This window comes from Strix aluco, chromosome 7, assembly GCF_031877795.1.
Source record: "Strix aluco isolate bStrAlu1 chromosome 7, bStrAlu1.hap1, whole genome shotgun sequence".
NCBI classification, from domain to species: domain Eukaryota; kingdom Metazoa; phylum Chordata; class Aves; order Strigiformes; family Strigidae; genus Strix; species Strix aluco.
The window spans coordinates 3670871-3688159 of record NC_133937.1 but is presented as its reverse complement, the minus strand read 5'-3'; the positions used below and the strand labels follow the sequence as shown (position 1 = coordinate 3688159).

Below are 17289 nucleotides of genomic sequence, written 5' to 3'. Positions count from 1 at the left end.
GTCAGACGCACGGCCGACGTGGGGAGCCAGCGCGGCGATGGCGCCGGGCCGGAAGTGGGCGGGGCGCGCGGGGTGACGTGTTTCCGGCGGGGAGCTGGCGGCTGCCGAGGAGGGGAGTCGGTGGCGCGGCGGCCCGGGGGCAGCCGGGGGTGAGCGGCGGCGGGGGGCGGCCGGGCCCCGGGGAGGGCAGCGAGCGGGGCGGTCGGGCCGGGCCGGGCCGGGCCGGGCGCGGGGCGGCGGCGGGGGGTGACACGCAGGCAGGGGTGGGGGGGGGGCGGGGCGGGGGCTAGGCCGCGCCGCCCGCCCTTGAGGCCGCCGCTGGGGCCGCCTCCTCCCGGGCTCCCCCTCACCGCCCCCCGCCCGGAGCCGGGGTTGGAGGCGAAGGGTGTGTGTGGGGGTCCGGCGGCCGGCGCCTCCGCTGCCGCCCGCTCGGGAAGCTCGCCCGGGGGGAATTAGTCACCTCTCCGGTGTGCCGGCCGGGAGGGGAGCGGGACCTGTTTCTGAGCGGCGGCAGCCCGCGGTGGCGGGGGGCAACCAGCCGGCTGCCAGCAGGCGCTGACTCTTGTGACGCTGGTTTTGGTTTTGTCCCGGCAGGTGATTTAATCTTCAGCGATGTCTTTCATTTTCGAATGGCTCTACAACGGCTTCAGCAGCGTGCTGCAGTTTCTCGGTAATGCCGCCTTACGTTGGTGCTTCAGCAGCTCGGCCCGGGCTGCGGCAGCTGCCCTTAGGTCTGTTTGGCTTGTGCCAGTTGCCAAGATCACGTAAAAGTTAGCGATTAAAGCACGTCTCTCTTGGGGCGTGCGGTGGCTCTGGCTGGGATAGAGTCTGGTGAGAAAGCTGCAAATCGATAAAGGTCTTTTTCACGCTCAGAGGAAAAGCTTTGAGAATACGTTGGAGGCGGTTGGCTCCCACTCGGTCTTTCTCTTGCTGTTTAGAAGAGTGAGAGCAGCTGGGCTGATGCCAAAGGGCCTGTTGCGCCCAACGCCCTGCCCCAGGCAGCCAGGGAACCCCATCCTCCTCCTCCTCCTGGCACCCGAGCTCACCAGCTCCGTCAGAGCTCGCCCTTATTTCTCACCGCTGCAGCTGGCTGCCTTACTCCTCCTTAAATTGTCCCTTCCCACCCCAGGCTGCCCACTGTGGTGTGCCTGGGGGAGCTGCTGGCCGCTGGCTGAGGCCCACAGCACGATCTGGGGTGAAGGTTCTTTGCGGTGGTGCTGGCCAAAACGTTGCCCCAGTCCAGGGCGACCCGTGTAGGTGGGCTGGCCGCTTGACCGCAGCGCGAGCAGCCGGCCCTCTCCTGGGGTGTGGACGATGGCAAAGCTCCTGCCAGAGCCGTGACTTTCAGCAGAGATCCTTGTTGGAGAACGGGGCTCTCTCTGTCCCGTGAGGGGTAGGGAGGGATGAGAAAAAGTCCTGTTGGAAACCTAAGGGAACTTGCCTGTGGCAGATGTGTACCGGAAAGTGGAAAAAAATCAGTTTCTCTGAAAAAACTGATGTGTTGTTTCATGCTTTCCACTTTTTCTTCAACAACTTGCTGCTGTCTTTTATAAGTTTATTCCCTTTGGGGCGACAGATTGATCCATAACCCATTGCACATAAGTGATACTTCACTGCACATCCTTCTGCTAGGATGTATCCGAGAAGAGAATACATTACTCATAGAAATACGAGCTTAGAAAATGTCTGTTGTTGTAGACGTTACATTGCATCGCTGTGGTAAAAACCAGTTCAAGCTGTGCTTTTTTTTCCCCTGCTGTTCTGTGTTGGGGCGGGAAGTACCGTAGAAGCCCGGGTGGCCGTATAGCTCTGGGACAGCGTATATAAACAGCAGCGAGCGTCGTAGCATTTCTGCTCGTATGCCGAGATAAGCCTGCTGGAGTTTTTCTTCCTTGTTTGTTTTTCTTTCCAGGTTTGTACAAGAAGTCTGGAAAACTCGTGTTCCTGGGCTTGGATAACGCAGGCAAAACCACTCTGCTACACATGCTGAAAGACGACAGGCTGGGTCAGCATGTCCCGACACTACATCCCAGTAAGTCTGCCAGCGACTGAGCCCCGCCTGCCTCCTGAGGTGGTTTTTCCTCTTCAGTTTTGGAGTTGCAGTCTCAAAAGATGCCTCGGTGATAGCGCTGCACTGGGGCGATGGACTTTTTAAGAGTCTTAAAACTGCACCCGAGGTTGCAGCTGCGTGTTGGTTGCCCGAGCGAAAGTGGATTGGCGTTTTTCTCTTAAATGTAAAATGGAGAGCCTGAGAAATGGCGTGGTTCAGTTAATAATCACGTGCCTCGCTTGGGGAGGGAGTGGGTTCCTAACGAAAAATACAGTAAAGTACGACAATTGCAGATCAATAAGCACATGCTTAAGCAGGGAGGTAGGAGAAATTATTTTGTGAAATGACTCCATTTCAGTGGCTGAATTCTACAGGCAATTCAGGGAAGTCCTGAATCCTACAGGATCTCTTACATGAGAAGCGTGTGTGATGTTAACATGAGTCCCCAGGAAATTCTGGCTGTGACAGCTTCTTTATTCCCTGTATTTTTACTTTCCAGCATCAGAGGAGCTGACGATTGCTGGAATGACCTTTACGACTTTTGATCTGGGTGGACATGAGCAAGGTAAGGGTGAAGTTGCTGAGTGGGAGGCACTGAATGAGGTCAGCCTTCCGATTTCCACGATGTTCTCCAGCCACCTTAAGAAAAATCTACCAAAAAGTGGTAGAAAAGCGATAGCAATTAGCAGTATCTAATTATTTGTTGCCTGAAATTATTTATGGAGCTATATGTGGAAATAACCTCCTGGCTCTAGGCATGCCAGTGGTTCAATACTTGTGCTTAATTCTGGCAGTTTGGAAAAAAATGCTGCCAGTTCATGCTCTGCTGCCTGAAATATTTTTAGCTGTGGAAGACTTGAATGTCGTAGGCTTATTCTTTTGAATAATTGCTGAATTTTTATTTTTAGACCTTCTGGAAGTTCTAAGCAAAGTTTTTCTGCCTTTTTCTTTTTTTAATATGCAAAAATATTGGAAGAAAGACACCCTGGCTCAAAAGGCAGCCTTAGTTGCCGAGGCTTACTTATGAAAGCAGAGAGAGTGTAACGGGCTCTCCAAACTGCCTTGCAACCTCGGCCGGTCCCTTCACCAGAAGAAGGTCTTCTGTTGCCTTGAGGAAATCGTAACGAAGAGGATGGCTCTTCTTTGGGTGTAGTTCTCCCCTTGCTTCGGGTAGCGTTTTCACGGGGCGGTGTTTGTCGCTTCTGCATTCCAGCTCGCCGGGTCTGGAAGAACTATCTGCCGGCCATCAACGGGATCGTCTTCCTGGTGGACTGCGCAGATCACTCGCGTCTTATGGAATCCAAAGTTGAGCTTAATGTAAACTTATTTTCTTCCTTCCCTAACACCTCTGAAGAGCTAAATTATAAATATTCTTTTGGGGGGCTGGAACTTGTGGACAGCGCATTTTGAGAGTCTCGTGCTTTGGATTTGCACTTCCGATGCATCTTTTACGCCAGCGATGCGGTGTCCAAAGCGTGTGCTTATAAGAACGTGCGCGTTACTTTATGCAGGGCCCAGATCAGTGTGGGTTTATAAGTACAGTCATCCCAGAGCCGAAGAAGTTTTGAAATGGCCCGTGCGCTTAGATAGGAGCTTCTTCTGAGAAGCCTTTCTGGAGAGACTCCTCTTCCGCAGAAATCCTGCAGCACCAAAAAATAGCCCTTGTTGGTCACGGAGCTCGAGCAAAATGTTTTTCTTCGAACGCTGGGTGTTTGTTCTGCCTCTGCTTAACTCTTCTTCCGTCTTGCACGCAGGCGCTAATGACAGATGAAACAATATCCAACGTGCCAATCCTTATCTTGGGTAACAAAATTGACAGACCAGAGGCCATCAGTGAGGAGAAACTGCGGGAGATCTTTGGGCTCTACGGACAGACCACAGGAAAGGTAGGGAGGCACCCGCATCTTGGGTCGTCCGCAAGCGAGGGAGGGCTTGGGTTTATTGCAGAATGGGGCGCCGTCCAGAAACTAATTGAGCTGTTCCTGTGAATTTGTCCACAATATTGACCGAGGTGAATTTTTAATAACACCACCACCCTCGGGCAAGTTTTGAAACTGCCACAACTTTGCAAAACATGGTACCTCTGCAACAATGGGGGGATTAGGTGTCCAGCTGGTGTTCTAACACGTTGTCTGGCTCTTCCGGTTTCGTCACTCTGCATTTCTGTCAAGTTACCCATCTAATCATTTTTTCAGTGTTTAAAACTAGTACAGTTAGAACTGATCGGAAATGCTGAGTGACGGTAGTAAAACACTGCAAGGCTGCTCTTGGTGCTGGCTTCTCCAGGCGGCGACAACTGTTTCTTGTATGGCCCTGCCAAGCGTCGCAGCTACCTCAGGCTGCGCCTCAAAAATGCTTTGCTTCGGTGTTTCCGACGCCCCTTCTTCCGCGCTGCTGGCTCTGAACGTCCCGTGGGCAGGTGCCTCTGCGCAGCCGGGAGAGGAAGCTCCCTGGGCCGGGAAGGGTTTACCCGTAGACGTTGGTGCCTCGGTTTGCCGCTTCCCTGAGGGCGGCGGGGCCGCAGAGCTGACCTGCCTTTGGGTTTTCCCAGGGAAACGTGCCACTGAAGGACCTGAACGCGCGCCCCATGGAGGTGTTCATGTGCAGCGTCCTGAAGAGGCAAGGCTACGGCGAAGGCTTCCGCTGGCTATCGCAGTACATTGACTGATACTTGGACGGACATAAAAGAGTTTTACTCCTCTGGACTGATCCTGTTCACAGCTTCCTATGGACTTTTCTATTAGAACACGGAAGGCTTTCCAACCGCGTTCCGGTGTTGACCAAGAGACTCCTGGTTTTCGGCTGCCCTAGCGCACAGTGGTGACACAACTCTTTTCCACGTGACGGGGAGATGGCACCGTTCCGCACGCGGGTGCAAGTTGTCCCTTTCAGTTCGGTTACAGCGGGGCTGGTGTGACCTGGGAAGTAAAACTCTGCACGCTGCACTGTAACAGCTGAAAAAGAGCGCACGTCTCACCACTGTGGTTAATTGACTTAAAGAAAAAAGAAAAAAAGCAATTATATTTTTTAAAGAAAGTGTTAATGTAAACAGCGTCCCTTCTAACTTTTTAGTTTAACGTTCATCTTGTTTAGTCCAGAGTCTGGTTAGGGTTTTTTAAAAATATATTTAACAATATTTAGATATTTCACAAATTACTGAACCAAGGTATCACGATATTAGAAGTCCTCAATAAACATAGCATTTGGGCTTAACTGAGCTGTAGGGTGGCTGTGCTGTGTCACGAAGAGGGTGCCCTGGGGCCCGAGGTGTGCAATCCGAGCTGCTTCAGTTGAGGGGGATTTTTTTTGTTTTTTTCAGTCTTGAGAGGAGCGCCCGGCGAGCGCACCCGGTTTCGGTGTTGGGAGGTGGTGGCCGGCGCTTGCTCCCGATGAGACGGGTTCCCCCGCCGCCGGGCCAGGCCCCGGTCGAGGGCGTCGAATCCTCTCGCTCGCGCCGTCGCAGTGAGAACCGCGGAGCTGTTTTGGTGGTTGTAGCGTGGAAGTGTTTGACGTTTGCGTACCATGAGGTTGTTAATGTAGACTAAACCAATTTCTTTTATACTCGACGGATTATTTTTTTTTGTCTGAGGTTTCATTACTGTCTAGCACTCATTTTCGGTTAAATAAAGACGTGTCTTTCTCCTCTGAAGGGCTGGCGATCCTCCGTCCGACCCGGCTGCGGGGGGAAGCTGAAACGCCAGCGGCGAGGACTCGAGCCTTTTCCCGGGGCAGCCTCCTCCTGCCCTGGCAGCGGCGGCCGCTCGCCTCCATTACACGCTCGGCCCAGCCGAGAAACCGCCTTCGCCCTCGCCCCGGCACCGCCGCCGGCATCTCCGGTGCCGCTCTGGGATGGAGCCCCGCGGGGTCCGGGTCGCGCTCCAGGATCTCAAAGGTCTTTTCCAGCCCGAACGGCCCCGTGAGGCCGCGGGTGAGGCCCGGCCCCGGCGCCGTCCGCGGGCGGGCGCTGCGGTGCCCGCCGGCCGCGCTGAGGGGAGGAGGGGGGCGGCACCGCCACGTTGCGCGCCGCGCCGCCGCCAATGGGGAGAGCGCAAGGCCCCGCCGCAGCCAATGGGCGGGGGGGGGAGCGGCGCGGGGGCGGGGCTACTGTGGCCCGGCCCGGCCCGGCGGCCGCCGCCATGGCAGAGGAGCGGGCCTGCTGCGTGGTCAGCGTCTGCGGCCCGCCCGACAGCCCCGAGCCGGCCGCCGGCCCCTGGAGCTGCAGCGGGGTGGTGCTGAGCCGCGGCCCCGGCCTGGTGCTGTGCCGAGGCGCCGTCTTCACCCCGTTCCTGCGGGCCGGCCCCGCCGCCTGGGCGCAGCCCCGTGCTCTGCCGCTCGATGCCCTCCAGCCCCGCCTCAGCATCCTCGTCCTTCAGCCCCCGGCCACCAGCCTCGACGTCCCGGCACCGCCGCAGAGCCCGACCGGCAACAGCCTGCGGCGGCACGAGGCCCGGCTCCTGGCCCTGGTGCCCTGCGGAACCTTCCAGCAGGCGCTGGCGCTGGCCTTCGGCCCGGCGGAGCAGTGGCGGTTTGGCGGGGAGGCGGCGGGGGTCGACCCGCGGGCCCTGCACTGGTTCGCCTGGCTGCGGGTGCCCGGCCTTGACACCCCCGGGGGCGGCTGGACGGGCCGGGCGAGCGCCGGCCGCCTGCGGAAGGGCGAGGGGCTGCTGGCCTGCGGCTCCCCCTTTGGCGCTCTCTGCCCTGACCTCTTCCTCAACACCCTGAGCAGGGGGGTGGTGAGCAACCTGGCCGGGGAGGAGAACGCCCTCGTCCTCACCGATGCGCGCTGCCTGCCCGGCACCGAGGGCGGCGGCGCCTTCCTGCCCTCGCCCTCTGGGCCGCTCTTGGTGGCCGTCATCGCTGCCTCCTTCTGCTGGAAGGGCGCCGAGTGGGTCGGGCTCACCCTGCTCTGCTCCCTCGACGCCATCCTGGGCAGCAGTGCCGGCGTCCTGGGCGATGCCGGGGTGGTGGTGCCGCCGGTGCCGCTGGTGCAGGGGGTCACGGTGCAGGCAGGAGCTGGGCAGGACCCCCTGGGCTGGGTGGCGCTGGTGGAGTGCGGGGCGGCGTGGGGCTCGGGGGTGCTGCTGGCCCCCCGCCTGCTCCTCACCTGCCGGCACGTGGTGGAGGCGAGGGCCCCGCTCCATGTGACGCTGACGCCCAGCCCCGGCCGGTGAGTGCGGCTCTGCGTCCCCCAAACCTTGTCCCGAAAACTTGTCTGTCCCCCCCACCCCACGCTGTGATATCTCATGTGCCGTGTCCTTAGGGCTGCCACCGTCCTTGGGGGACGTGTGGTGTTTGCCACCGAGGAGTCGTCCCCCTTCGACGTGGCGGTGGTGGAGCTGGAGGAGAGCGTGCCGGGCTTCATCCCCCCACGCCCTGCAGACACCTTCCTCCCAGGTAAGCAGCCATGGGGGGACATGGGGGGTGCTGGCGTGGGGAGAGTCACCCCCTTGCACCCACCTCTCGCCTCTCCCCCCACCCCAGGAGAGGAGGTGAGCGTGGTGGGCTTCGGGGCGCTGGGGCGGGCGTGCGGCCCCTCGGTGACAGCAGGAGTCCTCTCGGCCGTGGTGGCAGTGGCCGGACACGCCATCATGCTGCAGACCACCTGTGCCGTCCACGGGGGCTCCAGCGGTGGCCCCCTCGTCTCCTCCCACAGCGGACACCTCCTGGGTAAGCTGGGGGGGTCTCCCACGGGCTAGGGAGGGCGGGGGTGTCCCATGGGTGTCCCCCAGCCAGACCCAGTGAGGCAGGCATCACTCTTCTCCCTGCCAGGGATCGTGGCCAGCAACACCCGGGACACCGACGCAGGGGCCACCTACCCCCACCTCAACTTCTGCATCCCCATCACTGTCCTGCAGCCCCCTGTTGCGTGCTACCGCCACACTGGCGACCCCGCTGCCTTTGCCGCCCTCAACCGGGCGGGCGAAGGGGTGCGGGCAGCATGGCGGCTCCAGCCAGGACCCCCCAGCAAGCTCTGAGCCCACCCCCGGGGGGGTCTTGGGCCAGGAACAGAGCTGCCATGTCCCCTCTTTGGCCCCAGAGGTGTTGGGGCCGAGCGCCTGGACCTTGCGGGGCTGACGGTGGAGACGGGGTGGGGAGCATCACGGTGCCTTTGCCAGCCTGCTGGTGCCCCCAAACTCGGGGGGTTTGCGGTTTATTTTGTTTTCTCCCTGGAGCCATAAATGCTGTGAGTTGAGGCTGTGGCGTCCTGTGGTGCCAAGCGGCCGGAGAGGGTGGCAGGGGGGGTGGCAGGGGGGTGGGCCTCTTCCCCACCTGCATGGGTGGTGAGGCCAGTCTGCGTGTGTGTCCCCCCCCCCCAGGGAGGAGGGGGTGTCTGAAAGCCTGTTTGGGGGTGACCCCACACTGGGGAGGCACCTGCACACTGACTGGGGAGGTGTTTTGGGACCGGGGTCCTTATCGAGGGCTGGGGGGGCAGTAGGGATGCCCTGGGTCATGGGGGGTGGGGGGGTGTCCAGGCAGCGGGGGTTTGGAGGGTGCAGGGGAGCAGGATTGATGTCAAGGTCTTTGGACAGTTGGGGGTGGGGGTGGCAGGTTTGGGTTGGGGTCAGGGTCCCTGGGAAGGGCAGGACCAGGGGCGGGGGGGGCTGTGCCTGATACGGGACTGGCTGGGGTGGGGATTGGAATGGGGGGGGGGGTCCTGTAAGGGATGGGCTGGGTCAGGGGTAGGGTTGAGGGGAGAGTCCTGCTTAGGGGGTGGGGGGGTAAGGGTTGGGGTCCCCTGCTTGGGGATGGAGGGTGGGGGCAGGTTGTGTGTCAGGTCTGTGTCCTGCTATACTCAGGGTCCTGGGGGGGGGGGGGGGGGGGGGGGGCGGGCAGTGTGGGGGTTAGTCTAGGTTTGGGGTCCTGGAGTTGGGGGCTGATATGGGGTGGGGGTGTGTTTGGAGCTGGGACCTATGGCAGCAGCGGGGACACGGGGGGGGGGGCGGGGGGAAATGTGTCAGCTCCAGCCCCATGTCAGCTGAGTGTGGGGGACCAAACCCGGGGGCACTGGCAGCATCCCTGCTCCCCCCAGCACCCTGTGCAGGGCTAGTGGGTGCAGGTGGGGCATGAGGGTGTTGGGGGGGCGGGGGGGGGGGGGGGGAGGAACGGGCTGGCGAGTGTTTGACACAGCACGGGGTATTTATTTCACAGCCGCTACACAATGCCAGGGGCCGGGGCGGCTGCACAAGCACAGCACGGGACCGGGGAGGGGGGCAGGGAGAGAGGGGATGTGGGCGGGGGGGGCACAGTTTATCTATGGGGTGTTTTTTTGTATTTTTTTTCCTTTTTTCCCACTTTTATTAGCGCCGTTTGCCCGGTTGAAGACCACGCAGCAGCACACTAGGCCTACAAGGCTCTACCCCAAAAAAAAAAAAAAAAAAAAAAAAAAAAAAGCTCAAATTCGCACAAGCGCAGCCCCCCCGCCCCCGCTCGCCCCCTCCCCAGGCGAGCACCCCCCTGCCCCATCCCACAGGGCGCTGGGGGGGGGGGGGGGGGGGCGCTGGGGGGGGGAATGCACCCACCCCATGCCACACCAGCAGCATGGGGGGGGGTCATGGGGCCCCCCCCGGCTGGGGGGCTGCTGCCCGGCTGTGCCGCCCACCGGGCTCTCCTGCTCCTCTACCAGATGTAGCCGCCGTCGTCGCCCTCGCCCGCTTCACCCTCCTCTTCCTCGCCTTCCTCGCCTGCCTCCTCCGGCTCCTTCTCCTCCTCGTCCTCCCAGCCCACGCTGCTCCCGAAGTCGCCTGAAAACCCCGCCGCCTCCTCTGCAGGGGTGAGGGGCAGAGGTTCACGGCCGGGTCTTGGGGTTGCAGCCCCCTCCTCTTCCTGGATCGGGGCGGGGGGGGCTCCCCCTCCGGTGCTCACCGCAGTCGGGGCGGCCGCGGCCACGGGTGCCCGTCAGCTCAGCGCCGTGCTGGTCCACACACCAGCACTCCCCGCCGCCCGGCTCACACTGTGCCCGCCGGTAGTACCCGTCCTCGTCGCAGCTGGGGATGAAGGTGCCTGCGGGGAAGCCATGACCCCCCCCACCCCCCCCAAACACGTGCAGTGCGAGAGCCCCCCCCGCAGAGCTCCTCATCCTCAGCCCGACTGTGCAGGGGCTCTGCCAGGGGGGGACGGGGACCCTGGGACCCCTCACTCACCCGGCTTTTTTTTGGCTGCTTCTTGGATCTGAATCTTCTCCAGCTCCCTGAGGCAGGGCGGCTCTGCAGCACCCCCACACGCCACTCTTAGGGTGGGCGTGCAGCCCCCCCCATGGCAAGCAGCCCCCCCCCCCCCCCAGTGTGCCTCCTCTGACCCCACGGCATGCACACCCCCACACCCCCCCCATTCCCCCATGCTGTGCAGCCCCCCCACCCCACAGGCCCACAGCGTGCGTGTCCCCCCCCAATCCCACAACGCATCCCCCACACCCCAACCCCACGGTGTGCATCCTCCCGTGGCAAACACCCCAACCCCAACCCCACAGCCTGGATCCCCCGTGACCCCACGGCACACATCACCCCCACCCCACAGCATGCATCCCGCCAACCCTGCGGTGTGCAGCCCCCCCGTCCCCACACCACTGCCACCCCCCCGCCCCGGCACGACGCACTTTCCCTCCAGAAGCAGAAGCACCACTCAGGAGCGGAGACGCGGCCATCCTTGGAGGTGTCGCAGGAGTTGAAGAAGGCGCGGATGCACACCTCGTACTTGTCCAGGTTGATGGCGGCCAGCTCGGCCGCCTCCAGGAAGAGATCCCCGCTCGTGTCCAGCCGGGCGAACATCCACCCCACCGCCTCCTTGCAGCTGGCCACCACGCTCCTCTCCAGTGCTGCAGGGCAGGATGCGGCCTGTGGCTGCACAGCCCTCGCCGGGGGCCAGCACCCCACGTCCCCTCCCCGCATGGGGTGGGGGGACACGTACCGGTGGCGGGGCTGGCGGGGAGCCCACCGGAGCCGTTCTGCTTGGCATTCTCCCGCAGGAGCTGGAACCAGTCGCGCAGGCGGTCGCCCAGGTCGGCCAGGTCCTGCCCGGTGCATGGCTCTGGGGGACAGGGTGTCCACGGGGACGTGGCATCAGGCTAGGCAGGGCTTGGGGACAGCCCCTGCTGCCCCCCCTATCCCGCTCACCTTGCTTGCTGTCACCAGTGGGGCCGTGCGGGGTCGGGCAGGGGCACTGCCCCTCGCACCGCACCGTCAGCTGCTTGCTGGCCAGGCACGCCTGCTGCTCCAGCTTGCACTGCAGGGTGGCAGCGGGACGTTGGCAAGGACGGGGGACACACACACACGCAGCCAGTGTCCCCCTCCCCGCGGTGAGGTGCCACTGTCCTTACCGCCGAGCTGTAGGTGTGGCCATCGGAGCCGCAGACGGCGGCGAGCGGGGCGGCGTGGCAGGGCTTGCAGCCCCCATGCCCCTTGGTGCCCAGCGGCTTGATCCTGCGCAGGGGGATGGTACTGAGCCCCTGGCTCAGCCCCCCTCATCCCTCTCCCCCCCACCCCCCCAACAGCTTGACCCCAGCCCCGTCGCCCTCCTACCTGTGCTCCAGCTTCTTGCGGCTAATGCACATGGCGCGCTGGTAGCCCTGCGCCACACACACCTTGTGCCGGCTGCACTTCACCTTCTGGCAGGGGTCCTTGGTGGTGTCCAGGGCTGAGGGGGGGGCAGAGAGGGGCCGGGGCAGGCGCGGGGGGCAGGTGGGGACCCCCCGGGGGAGCCCCGGCAGCGCTGGCCACCAGCCGGCCCGGCACAAAGCACCATTCAGGCTGCAGCTGGGCGGCCGCCTCGGCACCAGCTGCCGCTTCCCGGCACGCACCGGCCCCACCGCCGCTCCCAGCCGGAAGGGACAAGCCCGGGGGGGGGGGGCGTGCGGGCAGAAAGTGTGTCCCCCCCTTATGCTGGCACCGAGCCCCCCGTGCCCCATCCCAGCTCCGTCCCAGCGGTACCTTCATCTCCGGGCTGGTTGTCCTCCCAGCTCTTGATGTAGTCATCCTGCAAGGAGGGGAGAGCCTGGGTGAGCACCGGGAGGGGTGACGCTGGGCCAGGCATGCCACCACCCTGCTCGGGGCCACCGGCCCAGCGAGGCTCCCCCTGCACACACGTGCATCGCACACACACCCCCCCAGCACTCCCCACAGCAGGGGTGGGGAGCAGCCTTTCCCCCCCCAAAAAGTGGGCTGCCGCCAGGGCAAGGCGGCACCGGCAGCCCCTCGACGCTCACCTCCACCTCCTGGCAGCGCGGCGGTGAGATGGCCCGGCCGACACCGAAAAAAGAGAGAGAAAGAGAGAGCGAGAGCGCCCACCGTCAGCTCCGGGGCAGCCCAGAGCCCCCGCTCCCAATGCCAGTTGGGCACCCCAACCTTCCGAGGTGCCCAAAGCTCTCGTCGCCAGCCCCAGATGTCACCGGCACCCACCACCAATATGTTCCCCAGTCTCTGGCTCTAGACCTTTAATCCTGGAGATAAAACCTTCTCCCATCACCCCTTGGCCAGCTGGGAAAGGCAGAAAACAGCGATGGGAGACGCATCGGGTGGAGGAAGGTCCCGGGAGCCCAGCGAAGCCCCTCTGGGATCCCCGTGGGGTGACAGTCCTCGTGCTGTCACCCCGTTTTTTCAATAGCGAACCCAGGAGTGGGCTGATGGACGTCGCTGCCTGGGGAGGCAGAGCTGCTCCCCCAGGACCCCGAAAGCATCCTGGGGGTGGGGGGGAGCAGCGGGGACTCAAACCCTGCTGGCAGGCAGCATCGCTCGCCCCGCAGGGCACTCTGGGGTGGGTTTCGTGGTAAGGCGGGAGCATCCCTGCGCCCCGGCGAGGGCGGGCAGGGTTTTGGGTGGCAGCTCGAAGCAGAGGCGCGGGAGGCAGCTCCGGGGGGGGTTGTCTCTCGCTCCGGCGCGGCGGCGTTTGCACCGCAATCGATCGCCTGCTTTCCCGTGCCGTGATTAGTAACACTGCGGCGCCCGGCAGCTCCCTGCGGCGCGTCTTTCGGCACAGCCACCGGCCTCCTCCCCGCCGCACGGCGGGTCGCGCTCCCCCCACCGGAGCTGCTCAGCCGAAAAACCCACAAATCCACAGGATTTGCTTATTAATCCACGTTAACCGCCGGCAGGGCCGCAGCCCCCCTGGCCCGGCAGCCCTGGCACAACCGGGCGGGCCCCACGCGTGTTGCTAGTGGGGTGCTGCTAGCACCCAGGGGTGGGAGGCTCTCGGCCACAGCCCCCCCAGGGATGCCCAGCGTGGCGGGGGCACAGCCACACGTGCTCCCCATGAGCATCCGCAGCCGGCCGAGGTCCCAGGTGCCCGGCGCTGGGCGCTGGCCAGGCGGGTACGTTGCTGGTGGGGTTCTCCGGGGAGGTGTTTACCCCGTCCCTTGCACCCTTGCCCGTGCTCTGTCCCCCTAACGGGTTTATTTGGGGGGGCGGTGCCCCCGCCCTGCCCCGCAGCGGGGCACATCTCCCGGCAGCGCATCCCCGCTGCCAAGGTGAACCTGAGTGCACAGCCGAACAAAGACCCGGGGGGGGGGGCGGCTTGGGGTGTGCCCCCTCCCCGCTCGGCTGCCGCAGGACACCCCAAACCCCCCCCCCAGATGGGGCTGCAGCGCCGGGCCCCCACCCTGGAGCGCAGGAGCTGGGGGGTAACGTGGGGGCAAGAGGTGGAAATTGAGCCCAGGAAAAATCCCCGACTGCCCCCCTAAAGAGCTGGAACTAAACGCCGCTGGGGCCGTTATTAAGGGCTGCGTAAAAGCGAGGGGTTACGGGATCCTGAGCCGAATGCGCCAGGTCACCTGCCACCGCGCCGGCAGCGGCTGCATCCTCGCTCCCCCCCCCCCCCCGCCCCAGGGACCCCCGCCCCGCCGAGCCAGGGCCGGCCCCGGCACCCGCAGGGCTCGGGGGTCCGGGGGAAGCCCCTGCGCTGCCCCGACCCGCGCTGAGCTGTCAGCGAGGGGCTGAGGCCACGGCGCTGCCCTCCCCGCTGCCCGCAAAGGGCAGGCAGGGCCTGCCTGTACCTCTGCCTGGGCCCTGCTGCGGTGCGTGGGGAGAGGGTGCCGGGGACAGCACCGCCAGGTCCCCGCCGAGGTTGGCTTTGGCGTCGAGCCCTGGCCACGGTGGCCTCGGCATTAGCCACGCCAGCCCTGGCGATGAGCAGGGTGGCGTCGGGCGCTGCCGAAGACGGGGAGCATCCCCGGGGTACCGGGGCCGGCAGCCGCCCACGGCCGCGGCGGGTGGCAGCGGGATGCGGGCGGGCAGCGCCGAGCATCCCCGGCGGCCCGGGGGGGGGGGGGGCCGGGGCCGGGGGAGGGTCGCGCTGCGGCAGCCGCAGCGGCGGGGCGGGGAGGGCGGGGAGGGGGCTCCCGGTGCGTCCCGTCCGCCCCCCCCCCCGCCGCCGCCGCCGCCGCCGCCCCCCGCCCCGCTGCCGCCGCGCACTCACGTCTCGGAAGCGGTTCCAGTGCTTGATCCTGCCGCCGTACTGGGAGATGGAGGAGAGCCATTGCTCGTCCTCCATGAAATTGCCGGGGCTCTCCCCCGCCGCGGCGGGCCCGGGGCCGGTGGCGGGGCCGGCGGCGGGGCCGGCGGCGGCGGCGGGGAGGAGCAGGGCCAGGAGGGCCAGGAGGGCGCGGCGCCCGCCGCAGCCCCGCATGCTGCCGCAGCGCCGGGGGGAGCGGGCGGCGCGGCGCGGCGCGGTGCGGTGCGGAGCGGTGCGCACGGGGAGGCGCCGGCGGCGAGTGCGGCCGCGGGGCGGCACCGGGCGGCACCGGCGGGAGGGCCGGGGCGGGGCCAACGCCGCGCCCGCCGCACCTGCGCGCCGGCACCGGGGCGGGGGAGCCGCCGGCACCGCACGGCCCCGGCCCTGTCCCCATCCCGCATCCCGCACCCCTGTCCCTGCCCTGGCCCCATCCCGCATCCCACATCCCCTGGCCCCATCCCGCACCCCTCATCCTGCATCCCTCGTCCCTGTCCTGGCCCCACCCCTCATCCCGCATCCCCTGCTCCCGCCACACCCCTGTCCTGCACCCCTCACCCCCCACCCCTGGTCCCTACCATGTCCCCATGCCCCATTCCCCACCCCTGCCCTGTCCCCATCCTGCATCCCCCATCCCCTGTTCCCCTCCTGCACCCCTCATCCTGCATCCCTGGTCCCTGCCCTGTCCCCATCCTGCATCCCACATCCCACATCCCCTATCCCCATCCCGCACCCCTCATCCTGCATCCCTGGTCCCTGCCTTGGCCCCATCCCGCACCCCCTGTCCTGCCGCGCCCCCCCCCTCCATCCCCACCAAACCCCTGTCCCACATCTCCCAACCCGCCATCTCTGTCCGCTTGGGCCTGGCGAGGGAGGATGGTGACCACTGGCTCCGCCGGGCTCCTTCGCAGCTGCGGCCGGGTCGCTCCCGTCACACACGTGGCTTTTCTTCTGGCAGCGAGGAAGCACGGGATGGAGAGAAAACACAGCGCTGCCTTTCCTTACGGGAAAAGGAGCAGCCACAGCCCGTGGCAGGAGCACGCGCCACCTCTGAAGCAGCGATGCCAACCCCAAGTGAGGCTGCTGGGGGTGGAAGTACAGCTTCCAGGTGCTGTGCTTATAGAAAATGGTGTTATTTTCAACTTCATGCTTAACGATGAGCCGCCCTCCCGACCCGGGCTCCAGCGAGCAAAACAATGGCATAGAACAAATTCCTTCTTCCTCTGAGTGATGAGGACACCGGGATCTGCAGGTGGGGCGGCCACCCTCCAACGCAGCCTTGGTGGGGGGAAGAAGCAGAGCCGCAGATTTCAGTTTTAACAAGTTTTAGGCAAGTCCTAAAAGTCTTAGGTTGTATCTTGCCAACCCATAACACTGCCTGGTTTAACGGGATTTCAATTCGTCGGTGCAGGACCATGCACAAAACACAGTTTTGTCGTGCTCAGTATGGAACTGTTCTAATTGTATTTATGAATAACGATAGAAAAGGGCAAACCTTTGGTAAATCCATCACAGTACATTTTCTTCTGGCCCTGACCCCCCGAAAAGCAGTAGGTATGTTTTATTTACGTGAGTAGCTCCCTCGTGTAAAGTCATACAGCCCCCAACTCTGCCCCTCTCGTCTCTGTAACAAGCACTCTCGTTTCCAAAGCGCTACGGCGAAGCGGAGCTGCCACTCCACCAGGCTCACGTGCGTGCTTAGTGTTACACAAAGGGATCAAGCGAGGCGGAAATTTAAGTACACGCACAACGGTTTGCTGGATCACAGCCTAACCTGCGACTCCACAGAGGAGAGGGACAGACCAGAACCCTTAATTCTGCCCGGGGACGGAGGTGTGAAACAAATCTAGCCGTGCCAGGCTAGAGCGGCGGGATAAGCCGCTTACCGCCGAAATTCAACCAACTTCCAAACTGTCACAGAAATAATTGTCTTTAAAACACGTCTACACGAGCGTGGAAGTGGGGGAGTATCCTCAGAGCGGCCCTTCTCTGTAGAAAAGCCACGTTCGCCTCCATGCTGAGATGCTGTTTGCAAGGTCAAAGTTAGTCTGGCGTTAGGGAGGTGGGAAGGCTCAGTCCCAAAGCCAGCTGCGCTACGCGCCCGCCTCAGCCAAGGGGAGCTCAGAATCACCAGCGTTAGGTGACAACGGAGGAAATGCCACCAATGCCCTGCTAAGGAAAACTCGAGTGCAAACAGCACCCCACGTCCTGGAGCGCTCTGCTTCTCGCCGAGAGCGGTTAAAAACCCAGCAGGCAGGCGCCTTCCGAGGCAAGTCCCCGCTTCCCGCAGTGGGCGGCTGCGCGAGCAGCTCCCAGGTCGGTTCTTTGGGCAGCTGAAGGAGATTTGCCAAGTACCTCTTGAGGCTGGCGGGAAGATGACAGCAACCGGTGTGAAGTGCTCTCAGCACCTCCCCGCGTCGGGCTGCCGGCGAGCGCGCCGGTGCTCCGCTCGCCGAGCGAACGGTTTCGCAGGCGGCCCTGCCTCCTCCGCTCCTCCTCGGCTGTGAGGAAAAGCAGAGACAGAAACCCCAACGGTTGTAAACGGGGCACAAGCGCAGGCTCCGGGGTAAAGGGCGACCAGCAAAACCACAAATGATTTGATTTCCTGTCAGGCAGGCTTGAGAGCAGTGATGGGCAATTTGGTTTCGGAAACCCAACCGGCAATGCGTTTGGAGGTAAAAAGGAATGCCGCCCCGAATCCTGACTGCCTCCCACTGCTGTCTGTGCACGGCCACGCAGCCAGCTCGCTTTGGGAGGAAACAGGGTGAAAAACCTCTTAAACCCCATCACTGGTACAAGCGGGA

At 63.7% G+C, this 17289-nt stretch overlaps 3 protein-coding genes across 7 annotated transcripts in view; 2 read left to right on the top strand and 1 right to left on the bottom strand.

Annotated features, from left to right (window-relative positions):
* Positions 1-57: 57 nt before the first annotated feature.
* SAR1A (secretion associated Ras related GTPase 1A) lies at positions 58-5699 on the top strand. The gene is made up of 7 exons (XM_074830211.1): positions 58-149; positions 595-670; positions 1913-2032; positions 2550-2615; positions 3264-3367; positions 3805-3936; positions 4602-5699. Exons 2-7 carry the CDS (start codon positions 613-615, stop codon positions 4716-4718), a joined length of 597 nt encoding a protein of 198 aa, XP_074686312.1. The 5' UTR covers positions 58-149; positions 595-612; the 3' UTR covers positions 4719-5699.
* A 466-nt stretch (positions 5700-6165) lies between these two features.
* TYSND1 (trypsin like peroxisomal matrix peptidase 1) lies at positions 6166-8244 on the top strand. 2 transcript variants are annotated; one of them, XM_074830210.1, is made up of 4 exons: positions 6166-7217; positions 7311-7444; positions 7532-7717; positions 7820-8244. In XM_074830210.1, the coding sequence occupies exons 1-4, from the start codon at positions 6187-6189 to the stop codon at positions 8023-8025; spliced, it is 1557 nt and encodes a 518-aa protein (XP_074686311.1). In that variant the 5' UTR covers positions 6166-6186; the 3' UTR covers positions 8026-8244. The 2 variants fall into 2 exon arrangements, with proteins under 2 accessions (XP_074686311.1, XP_074686310.1); XM_074830209.1 differs by having other exon boundaries at positions 7798-8244.
* A 924-nt stretch (positions 8245-9168) lies between these two features.
* Positions 9169-17289, bottom strand: part of LOC141925739 (testican-2-like) — a 46810-nt gene continuing 38689 nt past the window's right edge. For 2 of the 4 annotated variants that reach the window (XM_074830217.1, XM_074830218.1), the window contains exons 10-18: positions 11974-12019; positions 11566-11680; positions 11364-11466; positions 11161-11269; positions 10955-11074; positions 10644-10862; positions 10192-10254; positions 9914-10051; positions 9169-9813 (exon numbers count right to left, since the gene is read on the bottom strand). In XM_074830217.1, coding sequence (XP_074686318.1) covers positions 9668-9813; positions 9914-10051; positions 10192-10254; positions 10644-10862; positions 10955-11074; positions 11161-11269; positions 11364-11466; positions 11566-11680; positions 11974-12019 — 1059 coding nt within the window. In that variant the 3' untranslated portion in view covers positions 9169-9667. Of the gene's footprint in view, positions 9814-9913; positions 10052-10191; positions 10255-10643; positions 10863-10954; positions 11075-11160; positions 11270-11363; positions 11467-11565; positions 11681-11973; positions 12020-14452; positions 14686-17289 lie in introns of those variants that run through there. The other 2 variants (XM_074830219.1, XM_074830220.1) reach the window with 2 other exon arrangements.

Excerpts from the sequence above, each read along its gene's own strand:
- SAR1A (XM_074830211.1), top strand. The coding sequence starts at position 613 with ATGTCTTTCATTTTCGAATGGCTCTACAACGGCTTCAGCAGCGTGCTG. Across the intron at positions 2,616-3,263 it reads TCTGGGTGGACATGAGCAAG|CTCGCCGGGTCTGGAAGAAC; the intron begins GTAAGGGTGAAG and ends TCTGCATTCCAG. Across the intron at positions 3,937-4,601 it reads ACGGACAGACCACAGGAAAG|GGAAACGTGCCACTGAAGGA; the intron begins GTAGGGAGGCAC and ends GGGTTTTCCCAG.
- TYSND1 (XM_074830209.1), top strand. The coding sequence starts at position 6,187 with ATGGCAGAGGAGCGGGCCTGCTGCGTGGTCAGCGTCTGCGGCCCGCCC. Across the intron at positions 7,445-7,531 it reads TGCAGACACCTTCCTCCCAG|GAGAGGAGGTGAGCGTGGTG; the intron begins GTAAGCAGCCAT and ends CCCCCACCCCAG. Across the intron at positions 7,718-7,797 it reads CCACAGCGGACACCTCCTGG|GCATCACTCTTCTCCCTGCC; the intron begins GTAAGCTGGGGG and ends CCAGTGAGGCAG.